This window comes from Indicator indicator, chromosome 17, assembly GCF_027791375.1.
Source record: "Indicator indicator isolate 239-I01 chromosome 17, UM_Iind_1.1, whole genome shotgun sequence".
Taxonomy (NCBI): Eukaryota; Metazoa; Chordata; class Aves; order Piciformes; family Indicatoridae; genus Indicator; species Indicator indicator.
The window spans coordinates 15,235,646-15,252,262 of NC_072026.1; the positions used below are offsets into that span (position 1 = coordinate 15,235,646).

At 43.2% G+C, this 16,617-nt stretch overlaps 1 protein-coding gene across 1 annotated transcript; it reads left to right on the forward strand.

The window, feature by feature from the left end:
• Positions 1-5,536: 5,536 nt before the first annotated feature.
• LOC128972636 (ras-like protein family member 11A-like) lies at positions 5,537-14,473 on the forward strand. Its single transcript, XM_054388713.1, has 4 exons — positions 5,537-5,681; positions 7,126-7,182; positions 9,671-9,753; positions 14,006-14,473. The coding sequence occupies exons 1-4, from the start codon at positions 5,537-5,539 to the stop codon at positions 14,471-14,473; spliced, it is 753 nt and encodes a 250-aa protein (XP_054244688.1).
• The last annotated feature ends 2,144 nt before the right edge of the window (positions 14,474-16,617 follow it).

A 16,617-nucleotide genomic window follows, 5' to 3' on the forward strand; every position in this document is an offset into this window, starting at 1 on the left:
CGTGCTCAACAACCTAAAAAAATATTGAAATCCTTTTAAAATATGCTAAAAGTAAAAAAAGACATGTGCTTCTTGCAGGGTTGCCATGAATGGCAATGAAATTAGGGACAGGAAATACAGACCTAGGGGGATCTGTACAGTGTCTGACCAAACTGAAGTGCAGGTTTAAACGATCACCTCCCTTACATCCCAAAACAAACTCAAATATGATTTATCACAGCTGTTGCAATAGCATCTGAGGACACTTCCTTCCCATTTAGCCTCAGGATCAGCACAACTTTGTTCTGTATACAGTTATGGTGCTGAAATGGCAGTCTTGTCCCCAAACAACATCTTCTGAAGCACATGGCTGAGTTTTTAATGCATGTGATTGGAGATGTGATCAGTCTCCAAGCAGGGTGATATCACCACCTAGTCCTGGTGCCTGTTACATTTCATTCTATTCCTTTCTTATCTCCTGGTAAGATGCGTTTTATTTGCCTTTCTCTCTTATGAGGGTGTCTAGTTACTGGCAGCAAAGAGGTGGTTAAAACACTACTTTAGTGCATTTTAAGAACTGGGCCTTTGGACCCCAAGTTTGCAACACAACATAAAGACACTCAGACAAAACTGCAGAGATCAACCTGCAAATGTAATCATTGCAAAGAGACTTCAAGAAGAAAGATCATTTTGGTCAGTGGAAGGCAGAATGGGAAAGGGTGACGACAACCACCTCTGGGGATCTTATAAAGAAAAACTTCTTGACTTTGAGGATGCAGGAGCACTGGAGCAGGCTGCTCAGAGAGGTTGCGGAGTCTTCTTCTCTGAAGAGATTCCAAACCCGCCTGGACCTTGTGATCCTGGACAAGCTGCTCTGGGTGACCCTGCTTTAGGAGCGCAGGATTGGACTGGATGATCTTCAGAGGTCCCTTTGAATCCCCACCATGCTGTGATTCTGTGATATTAGCAAGGTCACTCTGGCTCTGCTCATCTGTTCTTCCTTTTGTAAAACATATGAGGAGTAATTATACTCAGTTTTAAAAGCAATTGGACACCCTCATACAAAATGCACTATGGCAATGGCAAATATTTGTATTTTTAGAATGTTTCATCTCTGAAGATGTGCTGGAGTGCCAACAATGATAAAAATAGAAAATCTTATAGAAGCCACAGCCAAGAACAACACAGACCAATAAATAAATCTGTAAAAAATATGGTGTGGAAATAACATAATCATTGTGCAACATGCTAAGGCACACATCTTCGTGTGGAGCAACCTAAGGAGTGGTCAGTGAACTCTCCAGAACCATCCAAATGTTTTCAGAGCTGTTCTGAGTTCTGCAAACATTCTCCCTCTCATTTGAGCTATTGTTTTTCCAAGAGAATTCACATTTATACAGGGTTTTCTTAGCTAAATATAAGACCATTGTGCACAAACAATGACAATCTCTTTTAAAAACAATTCTTATTCCACATGCCAAGAGTTATACAACCTCAAATAGTGTGAATCTTTCTGCATGGGTTCCTTCAGTGAAAAGACTCTTCTGGCAATCTAGAAAATCAGATAAGGATCAGATTTGAAAGCCTCTGGCTTTGATTCCAGATCTTATTCCAGTTCTTTCAGAATTAAGAGTCTAAACGTTACGATTGTGAGGGCAGAGGGGAAATAAGCTTGAGAACAGATTTAAAACTTTTGGAGAATATGATGCTATTATTATTATTATTATTATTATTATTATTATTATTATTATTATTATTACCTTTTCTTTCTGGACAAAGATTTCTGCACACAGTGGAAACAAGCTTTGGTTAAAAGCATGAGAAGCTTGGACTTGAAAATGTAGATGGAATCAAAGGAACCAGGAATCAGTTGGTCTATTTCCAAGACACAGCCTAAAACTGCATTTGCATTTGTTGTATGCAACCAGAAGTCATCACAGCTGCCAAAAGCAGCAGTTTAACATTTCCTCCACTGCTGGTCTTTCATTCCTGCCCCCACACATCTCTCTTGTGTCAGCACCAGCATCTGTACAAGCACATGGCAAGCAGCTTTTCCAGCCTCTCCTCACACAGCAGCTGCTCCACACCAGTAATGGATGGGTTTTGGTGCCCTGCTCTGAGCCTTCACAGCTCCCACTACGTTTTTGTGGTGCGGAGAACTTGTGTGTCATCTACACTGGCAATGGAGTTGCTCCAAGGGTTTGTGTAAGCATAAAACTGATACCCTGTGCCTTCAGAAATAAGACAAAGGACAAGAGATACAAACTTGAATATAGAAGGTTTCACCTTAACATGAGGAGAAACTTCTTCACACTGAGGGTGATGGAACACTGGAACAGGCTACCCAGAGAGGTTGAGGAGTCTCCTTCTCTGGAGACTTTCAAAACCCTCCTGGATGTGTTCCTGTGTGGATTACCCTAGGTGATCCTGCTTTTGGCAGAGGGGCTTCACTTGATGATCTGTGGAGGTCACTTCCAACCTCTAAGATTCTATGATTCTGTGATTCTTCTCCATTCCCCTTCCCAGGATATCCAACCTTTTGTGGGCTTTTTGTGCTGCTGTTGCACACTGAGCTGATGGGTGTGTACTGTCGGTGAGGACTCTAAGGTCTCTTCCCTAATTTATGAATGCTGTGCCCAAGTTCAGCATCACTTAAGCACAGTTTCCATTCTTTTTCCTTAGATGCCTTACAGTTACCTAGATTAAAGGTCACCCACCAACTTTATGTGCACTCACTTGCTTTTGTGAGCTCCCTCTGGAGTTCCTCAGCACTAGTACATTTGGTTGCCCAGAAGGACTTTAACTTCTGTTTCTGTTGATTATGTTGCCTCTGTTTTGGAGCAAGCCAGCAGAACTGTGTTCTTCTAGGAACATCTTTGTTCATGTAGAATATTCTCTGTGATCTTGCTTAATTTATTTGGCTATTTATCCTGGGCTGAAAGTCTTCTGGCCATCTAGAAGCTGGTAGATAGATTACTGTTTGCTCTTTTAGGAGAACTATTGTGATTAATACTTTTGTATTACTCCCTAACATGTGCTTTTAATAGCAAATGGTAGCAAAGGTTCCACCATCCTACACTTGTAGAAGCAGACATTTACAATGTGTTCAGCTCAATAACACATTTCAAAGTGCCCTGTTAATTGACCGCAAGATTTTGAGTGTTTTTCCTATTCCTCCTCTCTTTTTGCCTGTTCTTACAAAACTTGTGTGAGATTAAAGCACCCTGGTAATGAAATTTCCTGGAAAGGAGTTGTCAGTGCTTGGGTTTTCACAAAAAAATGGAGGCAAATTTATACTGGGAGAACTGAAAAACATTCACGTAGGGGCTGTGTCCCAAAAGACACAGGATCTGGTGGCTCCTTCCCTGTGTCATGAGCTGAGTGGCCCTCCAGACATTTTGTTCCACCTCTTCATCAGCTGATTTTCATGATGATCAAAGTCATAAACACTCAGTGCTGACACAGCAGCTCTGCTTCAGAAGGTAGTTTTTCGAGGGGAAACAGCTTTAGAAAAGTGACATAACCATAAATCATCTGAATCTTGTGCTTTTTCGCTGGCCTGCTGCACACCACAGCTGGATTCTTCTAAAGTCTGTTCACACTCAGCATGTCCTCTGTGATGCTGGTGTGGAAGTTTGCATCATTTGACAACGTGGCCCCCAGGAGAGGGGGTATTAATCACAGAATCACCATGGTTGGAAAAGACCTTTAAGATAATCAAGTACCACTGTTATCTAACTCTGCCAGGGTCACTACTACACCATCTCCTTGAGCACCATATCTAAACAGCTTTTCAATATATCCAGGGATGGTAATTCAACCACTTCCCTGGACAGTCTGTTCCAGTCTTTGAAGAATCCTTTTTGGCATAGAAATCTACACTAATCTGGAGACTTGGCCTGACTTCCCATCCTCTTATGCTAGCACACAACCGTACCCCTGACCTCTAAAACCTGCTGGGGAAAACTTGATGTACATGCCATGGAGACATTCAAGGTCAGGCTTGATGGAGCTCTGAGCAACCTGCTCTAGTTGCAGATATCCCTGCTGACTGCAGGGGGGTTGGACTGGATGACCTTCAAAGGTGTCTTCCAACCCAAAGCATTCTATGATTCTGTGATTCTGTGATTGAAGGCAGTGGTGTGAAAGCAGCTGGACCCTCTCCATGCAATGAGCCATGCCTACTTTCTGCCTGCTAGGAGTGTACAGAAGACATGGAAAATCTGCATCCTCTGGACCCTATTATCTGTGGGTGGATTAGCTTGTGGAGCTTCTCTCTGCTCATATCCATGTATCCCACGCAGCGTGACAGAGAACACATCTCAGGGGTACACTGCCTGTCAGGCTCACCTCTTGCCCCTGCTGCTTAAAGCTGCTCAAAGCTGCTCCTGCCCCTCTCTCTAGAGGGAGAAGTCTTTCAAAGATAAATGCTCTAGCTGTATTTTCTGTAGTTTAATTTGCATCTGGTTTTTATTATTTACAGTTTTGCTTTATCTGGGTCATTCCCTTCCCACTGCTCTTCCCTTTTTTCTCCCACCCCCCCCTCTCCCCCCCCCATTACCCTTGATAACTGGGAGTTGATTGTAGCGAGTGTACAGTTACATGCTGTCATCCCTCCAGACCTTGCAGCCGCCAGCTGTCTTAAAACTATGCTGAGTTCTCCTACAGAAGTCATTCTTTCTTCATTCCCTCTGTCTGGCTCGCCACACCGAGCCCTTCCTCAGCCTCCCCAAGTCTGTCACCAGCCTTTAAATTCACTTTTTCCATGTTTGGAGAAACTGCAGTGTCCCTACCCAGTGCAAAGCTGCATTCCAGCAGGCCATTTAGACTAACAACACGTATAAAGCAGCAGATCAAAAGTATCTTGGAGGGTACATATGTGAGCTAGCATTTTGGAACAACCTACAGCTGCCTGAAAACTGAAGGGGGTGGGAGGGGGTGGAGGGGAAATGTGTTTTCCTCAAGTGTCCCATCAGCTGCAGTGCTCTGAAGGGGCCCGACTGCAAGACACAATAAGACAGGGAGAACAACAGCGCATGAATCCAATTGAAAATGCAAAGGAAGTGGACAGGCAGAACGAGATTATTCCAAGTGGCATGAGAGCAGAGCACGGGGGTGAGCGTATCTGGCTGCAAACACTCCCCTGCTGACTGTAAACCAGAAGAATCTCGTTTGAGCAAAGAGCCAAGGGGCAGCACATAAAGCAGGCAGTGGGGAGAGATAAAGCAGCGAGCGAAGGAGCGTGGTTGATGGAGGGACAGGCTGGTGCCCAGCTGGAGGAATGTCATGGTTTCACTTGTGATTGGCTGGGGAATGGAGGAGTCAGTTTTCACGGGGGCTGATCAAAAAGTTTCCTTTTGCTTTCCAAAGTTGCTGTCTGAGCAGAGGCAGCAGGAAGAGGAGGCCAGTCACTCTAACATTCCTGAGAAAAGCTACTTAAATGAAATGAGAAGGCTTCTCTATCCAAGGATCTACAGCCAAGAACAGACGCCGAGAAGCTGTTTTCCTTCTTTTCTCCCCCAACTCCTCGTGGAGTTGAAGAGCTCTCATTTCTGGCATGCGTCTCATCTCTCAGGATACTATGTCACAGTATTCTACTAACTTTCTCTTGCTTCCCATACCAGAGTATCCTGTCTTAGACTGTGTGCCCAACAAAATCATCAAGCTGGTGGTGCTGGGTGGCAGTAGCGTTGGCAAGACAGGTAAGTCCACAGGTATGGCTCTGTGCTTTTCCTTCTCAATGTACTTATGACCTCCTTTGCAGCTCAGGTAGACCCAAGGATGTGAAAACTCTTATCTGTGGCAGCTTGGACTTCTGAAGTTACTTTTTCGATTTGAAACTGCTGAATAATCTGTGAGGTGGGATTTGCTGTAGGTCAGTGTGAGCAGCCAACATGAGGGAGTGAAGAGGAAAGGGCACTGCCTTGAGAGCTCTGTGCTTAGAGATGATTCTACTTGGTCTTGTGCAAATTATTTAGCTCTGGCTAAATTTCCACACCCACAAAATGGGACCAGTGGGTTTTGTTCACCTGTTGTAAATGTTTTACGCTCTGCAGATGAATAACAGCATGCAAGATGAGTCTTCTTGTATTATTTTTCAAAGGAAAGGAGAAGGAGAGAGGGTAAAGCAAGCAATATTTCTTCTGAATGTATGGTTTGTGATTTTGGAAATTATTAAGGCCAGACCTGAGGTTCCACTGGATTTAGTCTTAGACTTGATCTTAGAGGTTTTTTTCAACCAAAACAATTCTGTGATTCTCTGATCCTAAAACATTAGATTGGTTTGGATTTGAAGCAGCCACATTTTCATATGCAGTAGTTTGTTGAAGGTAGTTGAACAGTCAATTTTATTTAAAGCTACTAAAGAGATGATCCAGTATCCACTGTGAGAAAAAAAAATGTTTTAAATGAAATCCATGATAGAGTTGTTTGCAGAACAAACCCTTTTATTTAGCCATTAACCAAGTGGCTTTGCAAATGGTTAGGAATCTGCTGAGCTGAAAGCACTGCAGGAATAGAAGCTGCCACAATGGGATTTTTAAGAAAAAGGGAAATGGTCAAATCCAGCAGCATAAGAAAGCACCACAGACTGAGGGGAATAAGCAGTGCCAGGGTGCTGCAGCATGACCCATGTGTGCAGAGCACATGGGGTTTGTTTGCTGGATGTGATTAGATATCTTTAATGAGTTTCATGAGGAGGGCTGAGGATTTTTAAGGCTGGGAAGAGCCATTACATCCATCAGCCTCACTTCTTATGTGACACTGAGCTCTCAAATGTAGAATTTGACTTAGTTTCAGTTTACTGGCTTGTTGCTCTTTATCTAAGCGATTTCCAACCAAAGCTGAGGTTGTTATACCTGCAATCCCAACAAACAGCCCTCTGTACCCTGCACTGAACAGCCACACTGACTCTGAGCAGTAATTTCCAGCAGGACCTGCAAAAAACTCTCCATTAGCTACCACAGCCTGGCCCCAGATCTTTTTCTGTGAGTGTTGAGAGAAGCATTTGCAGAACAATATGTGAGCAAGTCAAAGATTAACTTGGTTTCATATTATACTAACTCTTCCAGTAAGATATTACATGTGTTCTGCAAAGATTGATTTTGGTTCCCATTTCAGCCCCATGTTTTTTTCATTGTTTTACAGCCCTGGTTGTGCGCTTTCTCACCAAGAGATTTATTGGAGACTATGAAGCCAATACTGGTGAGTCTGCTTTCTACTGCAGTGCTGCAGATACCTTGAAAAGAAATCTGCTCTGCTTTGTGACTGCTGCATATTACAGGAAAGCCAGCAGTGTCAGATGTCCATAAGGTGCATATTTTCAGTTAATAGCCTCGAGCTATGAAAGCAATAAATCAAAGGCTCATTATTTATGATCCTTTTAGCTATTTCCCCCTCCCTCCCCCAGCCTGATGGAAAAAGATCAGAGTAAAAGGTTTGCTTGGGGACATACCTATACTAATATGCAGGCTCCAGGAACAACTTGCATATCAACCAAACCACAGAAACCCAATGCTGCTCTCTCTGCAACCTCAGGGAAACCAGAGGAATTCCAAAGTGCATAAAAGGCAGTTCGGAACTTTTTCTGTGTACTCCCTGTTTTCAGAGGCTTTTAGGACAAGAGAGACTTCTAAATCAAGGTCTTCTCCCCACTGGAGAAGCAAAGTGATCATGCAAACTGCTTCTGCTGCATTTCTTGTTTAAACCTCACACCTGAGAGGATGAGTTCATGTGAATTGTTTAATTCTCTGTTCCAAGAAAGTGGCAAAAGTACTGGCCAGAAGGGATCTATGTACACCAGCCTTAAAGGAGGCTGCAGTAAAGTGAGGATCGGTCTCTTCTCCCTCCTATCAGGGGATAGAACGAGAGGAAATGGCCTGAAACTGTGCCAGGGCTGGTTTAGGTTGGATATTAGAAACAATTTATTTCCTGTAGGAGTAGCCAGGCATTGGAACAGGCTGCCCAGGGAGGTGGTGGAGTCACCATCCCTGGAGGTGCTCAAGAAATGTGTGGGCATGGTACTTTGGGACGTGGTTTAATGGCCATGATGCTGTCAGGTCAGTGGTTGGACTCAATGGCCTTAGAGGTCTTTTTCAACCAAAACAATTATATGATTCTATTCTATGATTCTATACCTGCTAGCACATTCCACATTTAGACCATCTCACAGTTTTCGTGTGAAAGAGGACAAGGAGTCAAAGCAGTGATTGCTTCATTTTGGAGATGCCTAATGAATTGAGAACAATGAGTTAGGAAAGGAGATGGCAGTACAAGACACCTTTGATCTCTACTTGTCTGATGAAACACAATCTGAAAGCTCCTTCCTACAGCTCCCTCTCACTGACCCTGAGTAACCTTGATGGTTGGCTGCACTATTTCTCTTACTTTTCCTCCATTTCTTCTATGGGAGGCTGTATATCAAGTTAGACTTTGGAGCTTTTCAATGGATTGCTGCCAAACATTGCTGAGAACCACATGCTTTTCTCATTAAGCCAACAGCCCAATAGCCATGCTGCAGAAGAAACAAATATGCCAGAAATAAGAAACAGGTGGCAGTGTATTTGTGAGCATTCAACCATGCTTCTCTTTCAATTGGATGTAAGGCAAAGCACAGGCTGTGGCTGGAAGTACCTGCTCTTTTTTTCTGCAGTGCGTCATAGAGGAGGAATAGAGTAGATAGATAATGGTTGGACTCAATGATCTTAAAGGTCTTATCCAAACGAAGCAGTTGTATGATTCTGTAATATGTTGTCTGGTCTTGTTTTAGGGGTGTGGTGTCTGCCCATAAAAGAGTGCCCTTTTTTCATCTCAAAATATGATCTGTTTTCCAGAACAATAATTGTATGTTTATATATATGTTCCAGAAGGGCTAGATTACCTCACAGGGTCAGAATTAAAACATAACATGACAACCTCAGAATCCCAGCGTGGTGGGGCTTGGAAGGGACCTCTGGGGATCATCTAGTCTGTCCCACCCTGCTAAAGCAGGGTCACCCACAGCAGGTTGCCCAGGATCACAATATCCAGGTGGGTTTGGAATCTTTTCAGAAAGGAGACTCCACAACATCTCTGGGCAGCCTGCTCCAGGGCTCCAGCACCTTCAGAGCTAAGAAGTTTTTCCTCGTTTTTAAGTGGAAAAATAATGTTGGATTCAGGTGCAGTTACTAGGAAGAAAATTAACTCTATCCCATCTGAGACCAGGATGCTTTGCTGTACTAAATCTCCTTGTATTGTACATGTTTCTGTAAGCTCACACTCTCTTCCACTGGAGTAAAACCACATGTTTCATTGAACCAAAGATGATTTTCAGGAGTGATGGCATTATTGTTACTAACTGATACACCTATTAATCCAAGTTCCTTACTCTCCAGTACATTTGAGATCAACACTATGAATCATTTGTAAGATCCAAACTGAACTTAACATAGTCACTTAACTTGAACTCCAGTAACACAATAAAGTTCAAGCCCAGACTAGTAATGGTTTTATTAGAGCTGGATCACTCCTAGATAGCTTGAACTAGTCCTTGGCCCTGAATATGTCATTCAGATTAACCAGAAATCAGACTCAGTGTCTAGTCTTTGGGGATTGCAACCAAACTCTGACTGATAAGCTCACATAAATCCCAAAGATTTATGAACTTCTTCTTCTGTGTTGCAGTCACTGACTAATGATTTTACTTTTCTACCAGGTGCTTTGTATTCAAGGAAGTTCACCATAGATGGGGAACAGATCTCTCTCCAGGTGCAGGATACTCCCTTTGTTTCACTGGAGGTAAATACCTGCTTGGTGTACTGGTACATTACCACACCGTTAATGGCTCTTGTTTGTCACAAGCACTTTCATCTGTAAGTAACTCCACTTATCAGCAGAAAAATAGCTGGGCTTAAACCCAAATGAAGACTAAAGGGGCCACCTTATGCCCTACCAAAACAAGCCCTTGAAGAGGTTAAACCAGGCTCCTTTAAGAGTAAGTCAAAATTAAAACCTATTTCAAACACATTACTGCATCCCCAGCCTAAACAGCAGTAAAATTATCTGGCTCGCTCCTGCCAGTTCCTTGATTATTACCTGTCAAATGGGTTTTGTCCCTGCATGGCAGACAACTTATCTGCCTAGAGGCTCAGCTTGGACCTTTCTACACACCCAGAATCTCTAAAAGGTGTTTCTTTCCAAGGGCACAGGCCTCACAGCAGTTGGCATTTCCAGCTAGGGTGCTTTTCAGCGCTTTCCTTACCTTTTCTAGGTTTAATATTTAACTAGGAATCTACTTATAGTAATATTTTTCCAAGCAGAATCCAAGATTAAGGTGTCTTTTTTCACTTTGAGATCTGCTTCACATGCAGAAAAAGTGCATGAAAACAGTATCCAAATAGCAGGAAATGTAACGAAATTTGTTTGTACTAAATTTGAGAGTAGCAATTCATGTAGAACAGCTGAGGTTTCATGATAAAACTAGGTGTCCTCTTGTCATTATCAAACCTAAACTTCTTGGCTCAGCCTTAACCTCAGACTTGGTCAAATATATGTCCGGATGGGAACACCACCTTCTCTGATACTCTCTCAGGCTAGCCCTGGACAGCTTTATATACCTTGTATTGTCTGCAGGGACCCATGTGTACCTGGGCTCATTTCTGTGCTGCAGAACTGTTCCATCCTGAGTTTACAGAAGAGGAGCTCCCACAGCCTCAGTTTCCATTTCTGTTTTTTTTCTGATGACCGGAGGTAGATTTAAGCAGAAAGCTTTGACAAAGTTTCACACTGATGCTTTTGGGGTTGCACGGAGCAGAGGAGAAGACCTCTCATTTACCCCGGGCACTAAAAAGCAAACAAAAGCTGCTATGGAAGTCCTCCAAATATTCAAGAGGGACTTAATGGTACAGAGGCCCTGTGCCAGCTTGCTTAGAGGGCACCTGCAAAGAAGAGCTGTGGGTGGTGATTAGGCACAATTGGGACTGCCTGATAAAGACTTAACAAAGGGAATCCCCTCTCTGTTGTATCCCATGGAGAAAGGAGAGAGTGAAAGGATTCAATTCCCTCTTTCACCCCAGATATATGTTTATTTTCCGGTTTCTTTGTTTTAATTGAGACTGTGCCCTACAGTTCTGTGACAGGAGCTCCATGAAGTTTAGTAATGCCAGCAGCTGAGGTTTCTTAATCAGAAATTATTTTAATGTAGTCAGGATTTCGTTTCCTTTGTCCCAAACAAAGGTCTGCACTGTTTCAACACTTCCCACAGACACACTTATCTTAGCCTCTATCTCTTTGCATCAAATGATGTATCTGAAATAATTTGAAGGGACTTATTCAGACTGAGAATAGGTTGGATTTTTCTATTAAAATCCTTGAGGAAGAGAGTTTCTTACTCTAAGGAAGGGGAGGAAGTCATGTGGAATCCCTCAGGATTCTAGACACACCAGAATTGTGAATGTTTAAGGGAGACTGAAGCAAACAGAAACTGCTTTTGTTAGGCAGTTCACTGCTGCCCGGTCTATACACAGCAAATAACTGTGTGTGTTTCAGAATTCATCCTGGAGCAGAGATTTCCATTTAAAAAGTAGCCCATTAGCCTTTGATTTTCCTGAATAAAGCATTCCGGGGGGGATTATCCATCCAGCTCACTACTGGGTGGGCCTAGCTGGTGTAACAGGGAATTTCTGCTCATTAGGGCTTTCTGGGTGTACACCTTCTCCAAAACCATTTTCAAACGCTTGCCAGAGCAATTAGTTCTTTTTCCCCTTGAAAGGAGTTTGCTGGTGAAAAGAGGCTACCAGGACATGAAGGGTGGCTAATTATCTACAGATTGGGTACAACCCAGGCACCAACAGTGCAAAGTGCCCTTCTTCCCACAGTCTGCCCTGTCCTGGCTTCAGTTCCCACTCATTAACCTTTTAAACAAGGCTGCTGGTGAGGCTTTCTCTTTGTGTGCAGCTCCAGTGGGTTTGAGGGGTTGAGGGTTCAGGAGAGACAGAGGCATGATAAGAGCATCTGTTAAACCATTTACCTGCTAACAGGAGTTAAGAGTGTGAGCAAAGAACTACTAGGTGTGATGAACCACTGTCTGTTGGCAATACTAAAATACAGAGGGCAGTTAGAAGTCCTGCTGAAAGTTGTGAGCCTAATTTATAGCCTGAGCCCTCAGAAATTCCTCTTCCTTCTCACCAAAGATCCTCGTCAGCAGTCCTGTTTTTAGTGTCTGATCTACCACTAAAGAGCTGATCACTTTTGCTTGTTCTTTTCCATTTCTGCTTCCTGAAGTTAGGCTTTATAATTCATATTTACACATCTTAATATAAGGGATCTGTTTGGGGAGATTGCTGAGAACACACAAACTCTGCTAAAATGGATGTGGATGGCACATATATATTCTGTAGATAGTGGAACATATGTTCTGAAGGGCTTGCTGAGGATTTCTTGGCAAGAATTTAGTAATAATAAGTTTGGGCTCTGTATTCAAGCTGTTGAACTCCCCCTAAATACACAAAAGTCTCTAATTCCTCTGAGCTTCATCAGGAGCTGAATATTGTGTATCTTTGGTGCCTTGTTGGATATGAAAGGAATTGCAAAGTTCCAGAAAACCTGTATTTAGAGGAATTCCATGGTTCTATGAATGCCAGTTTGTACAAATCAAGCATACTGGCAGTAACTGCAGCATGGATCTCCCTCTCCAGTTGGGTTACAGGGGAGCATAGACAAAAAAGAGTAGAGGATTAGATGAAAATAGCTTCATCTTGAAAAGTGAGCTGATGTCTTTTCAAGCCCACAGGACTGTGTTCAGTTTTATATTTGCAGCTCTGAGGATTGTTAGGGCTGGCTGAGTGGGAGTGGTGATGGGCTGAACAAACGTGTGAGCAACAAAACAATAATATAAACCTATTGCTGTTGCACAACTGAGCAGTGAGAGCTCACCTCATTTTCAGCTTCAGTAATAGGTTATTTGTTACAAATTGCTTTTTCAAATGAGCTTTGCCTTTGAGTATCTGGAGACCTACATGGCAGAAAAAACAGTTACTGAGAACCCTCAATCCGTGGAGATTCTAAACAGAGAAATAGAAAAAGCCCTAAAAAAAAACACCTCGGGGGACAATTGTTCACTTGCAGTAGTGAATTTTATAATGCTCTTGCCATGCCCATCATAATTTTATCCACTATGAAAACACAGGTTGCTGTCACACCGGTTTAGACAATAGAATACAAGACAAACTTTTCACTGCCACTGTTTTGGCTGCTCTCTCATTTTCAACTAATTGGCTCTGGCCCCTCTCCACATTGCTGCTTACCTGTAATATGTTACTGACATGGGAAATTTCATAGAACCATAGAATTGTTTCAGTTGGAAAAGACCTCTAAGATCATTGAGTCCAGCTGTTGACCTAACGCCACCATGGCCATTAAACCATGTCCCAAAGTGCCATGTCCACACATTTCTTGAACATCTCCAGGAATGGTGACTCCACCACCTCCCTGGGCAGCCTGTTCCAGTGCCTGACCACTCTTGCAGAAAAGAAATTGTTCCTAACATCCAACCTAAACATCCCCTGTCACAACCTGAGGCCATTTCCTCTTGTTGCATCATCTGATAATAGGAAGAAGTGCCCCACCTCCACCTCACTCCCACCTCCTTTCTGGGAGTTTTAGAGAGCAATAAGGTCAGCCTCCTTTTCTCCAGGCTGAACAAGCCCAGTTCCCTCAGCTGCTCCTCACCAGACCTGTTCTCCAGACCCTTCCCCAGCTTTGTTGCTCTTCTCTGGACCTGCTCCAGCTCCTCAAAGTCCTTCTTGGAGCAAGGAGCCCAAAACTGAACCCAATATTTGAGGTATGATGTCACCAGTGCTGAATACAGGGGCAAAATTTCTCCTTCCCCTGGTACGTTCCCAAGCAGTCAGAGGGGTTTGTGCCTGTCCCCTGAGAAACAGACACAGGTTAAAGCAAAGCTCCGAGGAGCTAGCAGCACTGTATGACTGTTTGCTCTGTCTGCTCCTTGTTCTCAGCTTTCTAACCTCACACCTCTTGGTTTTGCCTGCAGGATGACACTGACAGCATCTGCTGCCAGGAGCAGATAAACCGGTCAATCTACTGGGCAGATGGCTTCGTTTTTGTTTACTCCATCACAGACTACGAGAGCTACCGAGTCATCCGGCCCCTCCACCAGCACATCCGCAAGATTCACCCCAACGCTAACATCCCCCTGCTTCTGATGGCCAACAAAGGGGACCTCCTGCGAGCCAGGCAAGTGTCCTCCAAAGAAGGCCTCCAGCTGGCCAGTGAACTGGGAGGTACTTACTATGAAGTATCAGCCCGGGAGAACTGTGAGGGAGTGCATGAAGCCTTCCAACAGCTTTGCCAGGAGGTTAGCAGAATGATTGGGAGCTGCAATGGAGAGAAACGAAGAGGTCTCCACCTTGTCCGACCCAAGTCTCCAAACATGCAGGACTTGAAGAGACGTTTGAAGCAGGCTCTGACTTCCAAAGGGAAATCTGCTACTACACTTTGATGTAGCCAACGGAAATTGTTTTCCACAGCCCTGAAAAAAAAAGGCCAGAGAAGAAGCTGGTAATAAGAGGCGTGGCTGAAACTCAGCAGCTGGGCTGTGTGGGGGCTCCTTCATTTTGTTTTTACATCTTCCTTAAAACCCCTGTGTTCATTCAGCAAAGGAACAGACAGAATTTGCTCTTTGGGGCAAGGATTTAGAAAGTGTGGTTTAAAAAGTAGATTGTCCCAAATTATTTCCTTTTTCAAAGGGACACAGTCAAATAGTTTAGGCTTAAAATGTGGATTTTGCTAATAAAAATAATTAAATCCTACTTATAAGAGAAGTGGCTTCTCTTGAGGATGGTTGTAGCCTCAAATATAGGCCACAAGCTACAGCATAACAGGAGGAAAGGGATGTGAGCTGTATTGAGTGAGCAAAACTGACCAGATTTGCTTAGTCACAAGACTGGAAAATGAAGGCAAAAAGTAAATGAAGAGCATAAATAGTGAAAAGTAGTCACTGAAAGCTTTTATGATACCTGAAATTGCTGTCTTTGGGAATTCATTGTTTTGCTTTTTGCCTTAAGACCAGACCTGACTCCATACCTCAGGATGTAAATCACCAGTCTATCCCGACACCTTTCACTGGGAGCATCTCACTGCCTTGTGTCTCAGCATGTACAAAGGATTTGAGGCTGCATCCTGTGAACAGCCCTATTTTATGGCAGCACTAACAACAACATGAAGCATCCATCATTCCCTTCTCAATGAGAGTGGAAAGACACTGGGTTGGACCATGTGAAAGAGATGGTGCCACAATCTTTTCTTTGAACAGCCCATATGAGCAATTCACAGGACCATGAAATGAAGTAAAGCTCAATGATTTACACTTGGGAACACAGAAAGGAAAATCCTCATTTGGTGGCTACAGAAAAATACTCCCAGCTGCACTTTCAGCTGGTGATACTGAGCTAAATCAACCTTTTACTCCTTATGAGGAGAAAAAATGTAAACTGAGTCTGATGAGTATTTATACAGCTCAGGGCCTGGAAATATATTTTTTATTTTTCTTGTCTTATATTAAACAACTCTAGTCAAGATTTTCCTTATCACCTGGATATGCTCTATCTACAGCTTACTTGCTGGTTTATTGATTGATTTCCACAGCTGGTCATCTGAGAATGTCTTATCTTCTGATTCATTTCAGATTCTTTTATTCACACAAAAGAACTGCACCTTTGTATGAAATTAGTTTCAAGTGGTAGTAGGAGGGGAAAAGGAAACTTGGATTATCCAAACAGGGACTGACAGAATCACAGAGTCATAGAATGGTGGGTGGTGGAATGGACCTCTGGAGATTATCCAGTCTAATCCCCTGCTACAGCAAGGTCAACCATAGCATCTTGCCCAGCATCACAATGGCTGGCTGGGTTTGGAATCTCTCCAGAGAAGGACACTCCACAACCTCTCTTGGAAGTCTGCTCCAAGACTCTGACACTCTCACAGCCAAGAAGTTTCTCCTCCTGTTCAGATGGAACCTCCTGGGTTCCAGTTTGTTCCTGTTGGCCCTTGTCCCATCACAGGGCAGCACTGAGAATAGTCTGGTCCTATCCTCTTCACCTCTACCCTTTAGCATTGATAAGATCAAACACTATCAGAGGATTTCATGGCTAACTAACAATGTGTTGTCTGATCAGTGTCATTATTCAGTGCAGGCACTTTGATGTGGCGTTTATCAGCACAGAATTCCAGTATCTTAAATTACTAATAGCAGAGATCAAATATTGGATCTAAGGATGCAATTAACATGAAACAGAGTGAAGAGCTTGTGAGAGAAACACAGACTGCACGTTGTTTCCCTTGGAAAAGTGATCACCAATTTGGAATAGCAGTTAAATATTTTACTGTCCCAGTACTGTAGAACCAGGGCTGAATTTGCCAAAGAGAGTTTGTTGCCAACATTAGTTTTTGTAAGAGCCTAAGAGAATTGGGTGCTTTAGCTTGTTAACTTCATTTGGCACTTCTTCAGCTCTAATCCTTTCTGACTTGGGAAAAAGGATCAACAAATTTCAAACCTGTCAACATTCAATAGTGATTAATAAAATCATGCAGGGTCTATCCTGAGTAGTGTATTAAATGGCTCCTTTATGTCTCATGTCTTGATCC

Excerpts from the sequence above, each read along its gene's own strand:
- LOC128972636 (XM_054388713.1), top strand. The coding sequence starts at position 5,537 with ATGCGTCTCATCTCTCAGGATACTATGTCACAGTATTCTACTAACTTT. Across the intron at positions 7,183-9,670 it reads AGACTATGAAGCCAATACTG|GTGCTTTGTATTCAAGGAAG; the intron begins GTGAGTCTGCTT and ends CTTTTCTACCAG. Across the intron at positions 9,754-14,005 it reads CTCCCTTTGTTTCACTGGAG|GATGACACTGACAGCATCTG; the intron begins GTAAATACCTGC and ends TTTTGCCTGCAG.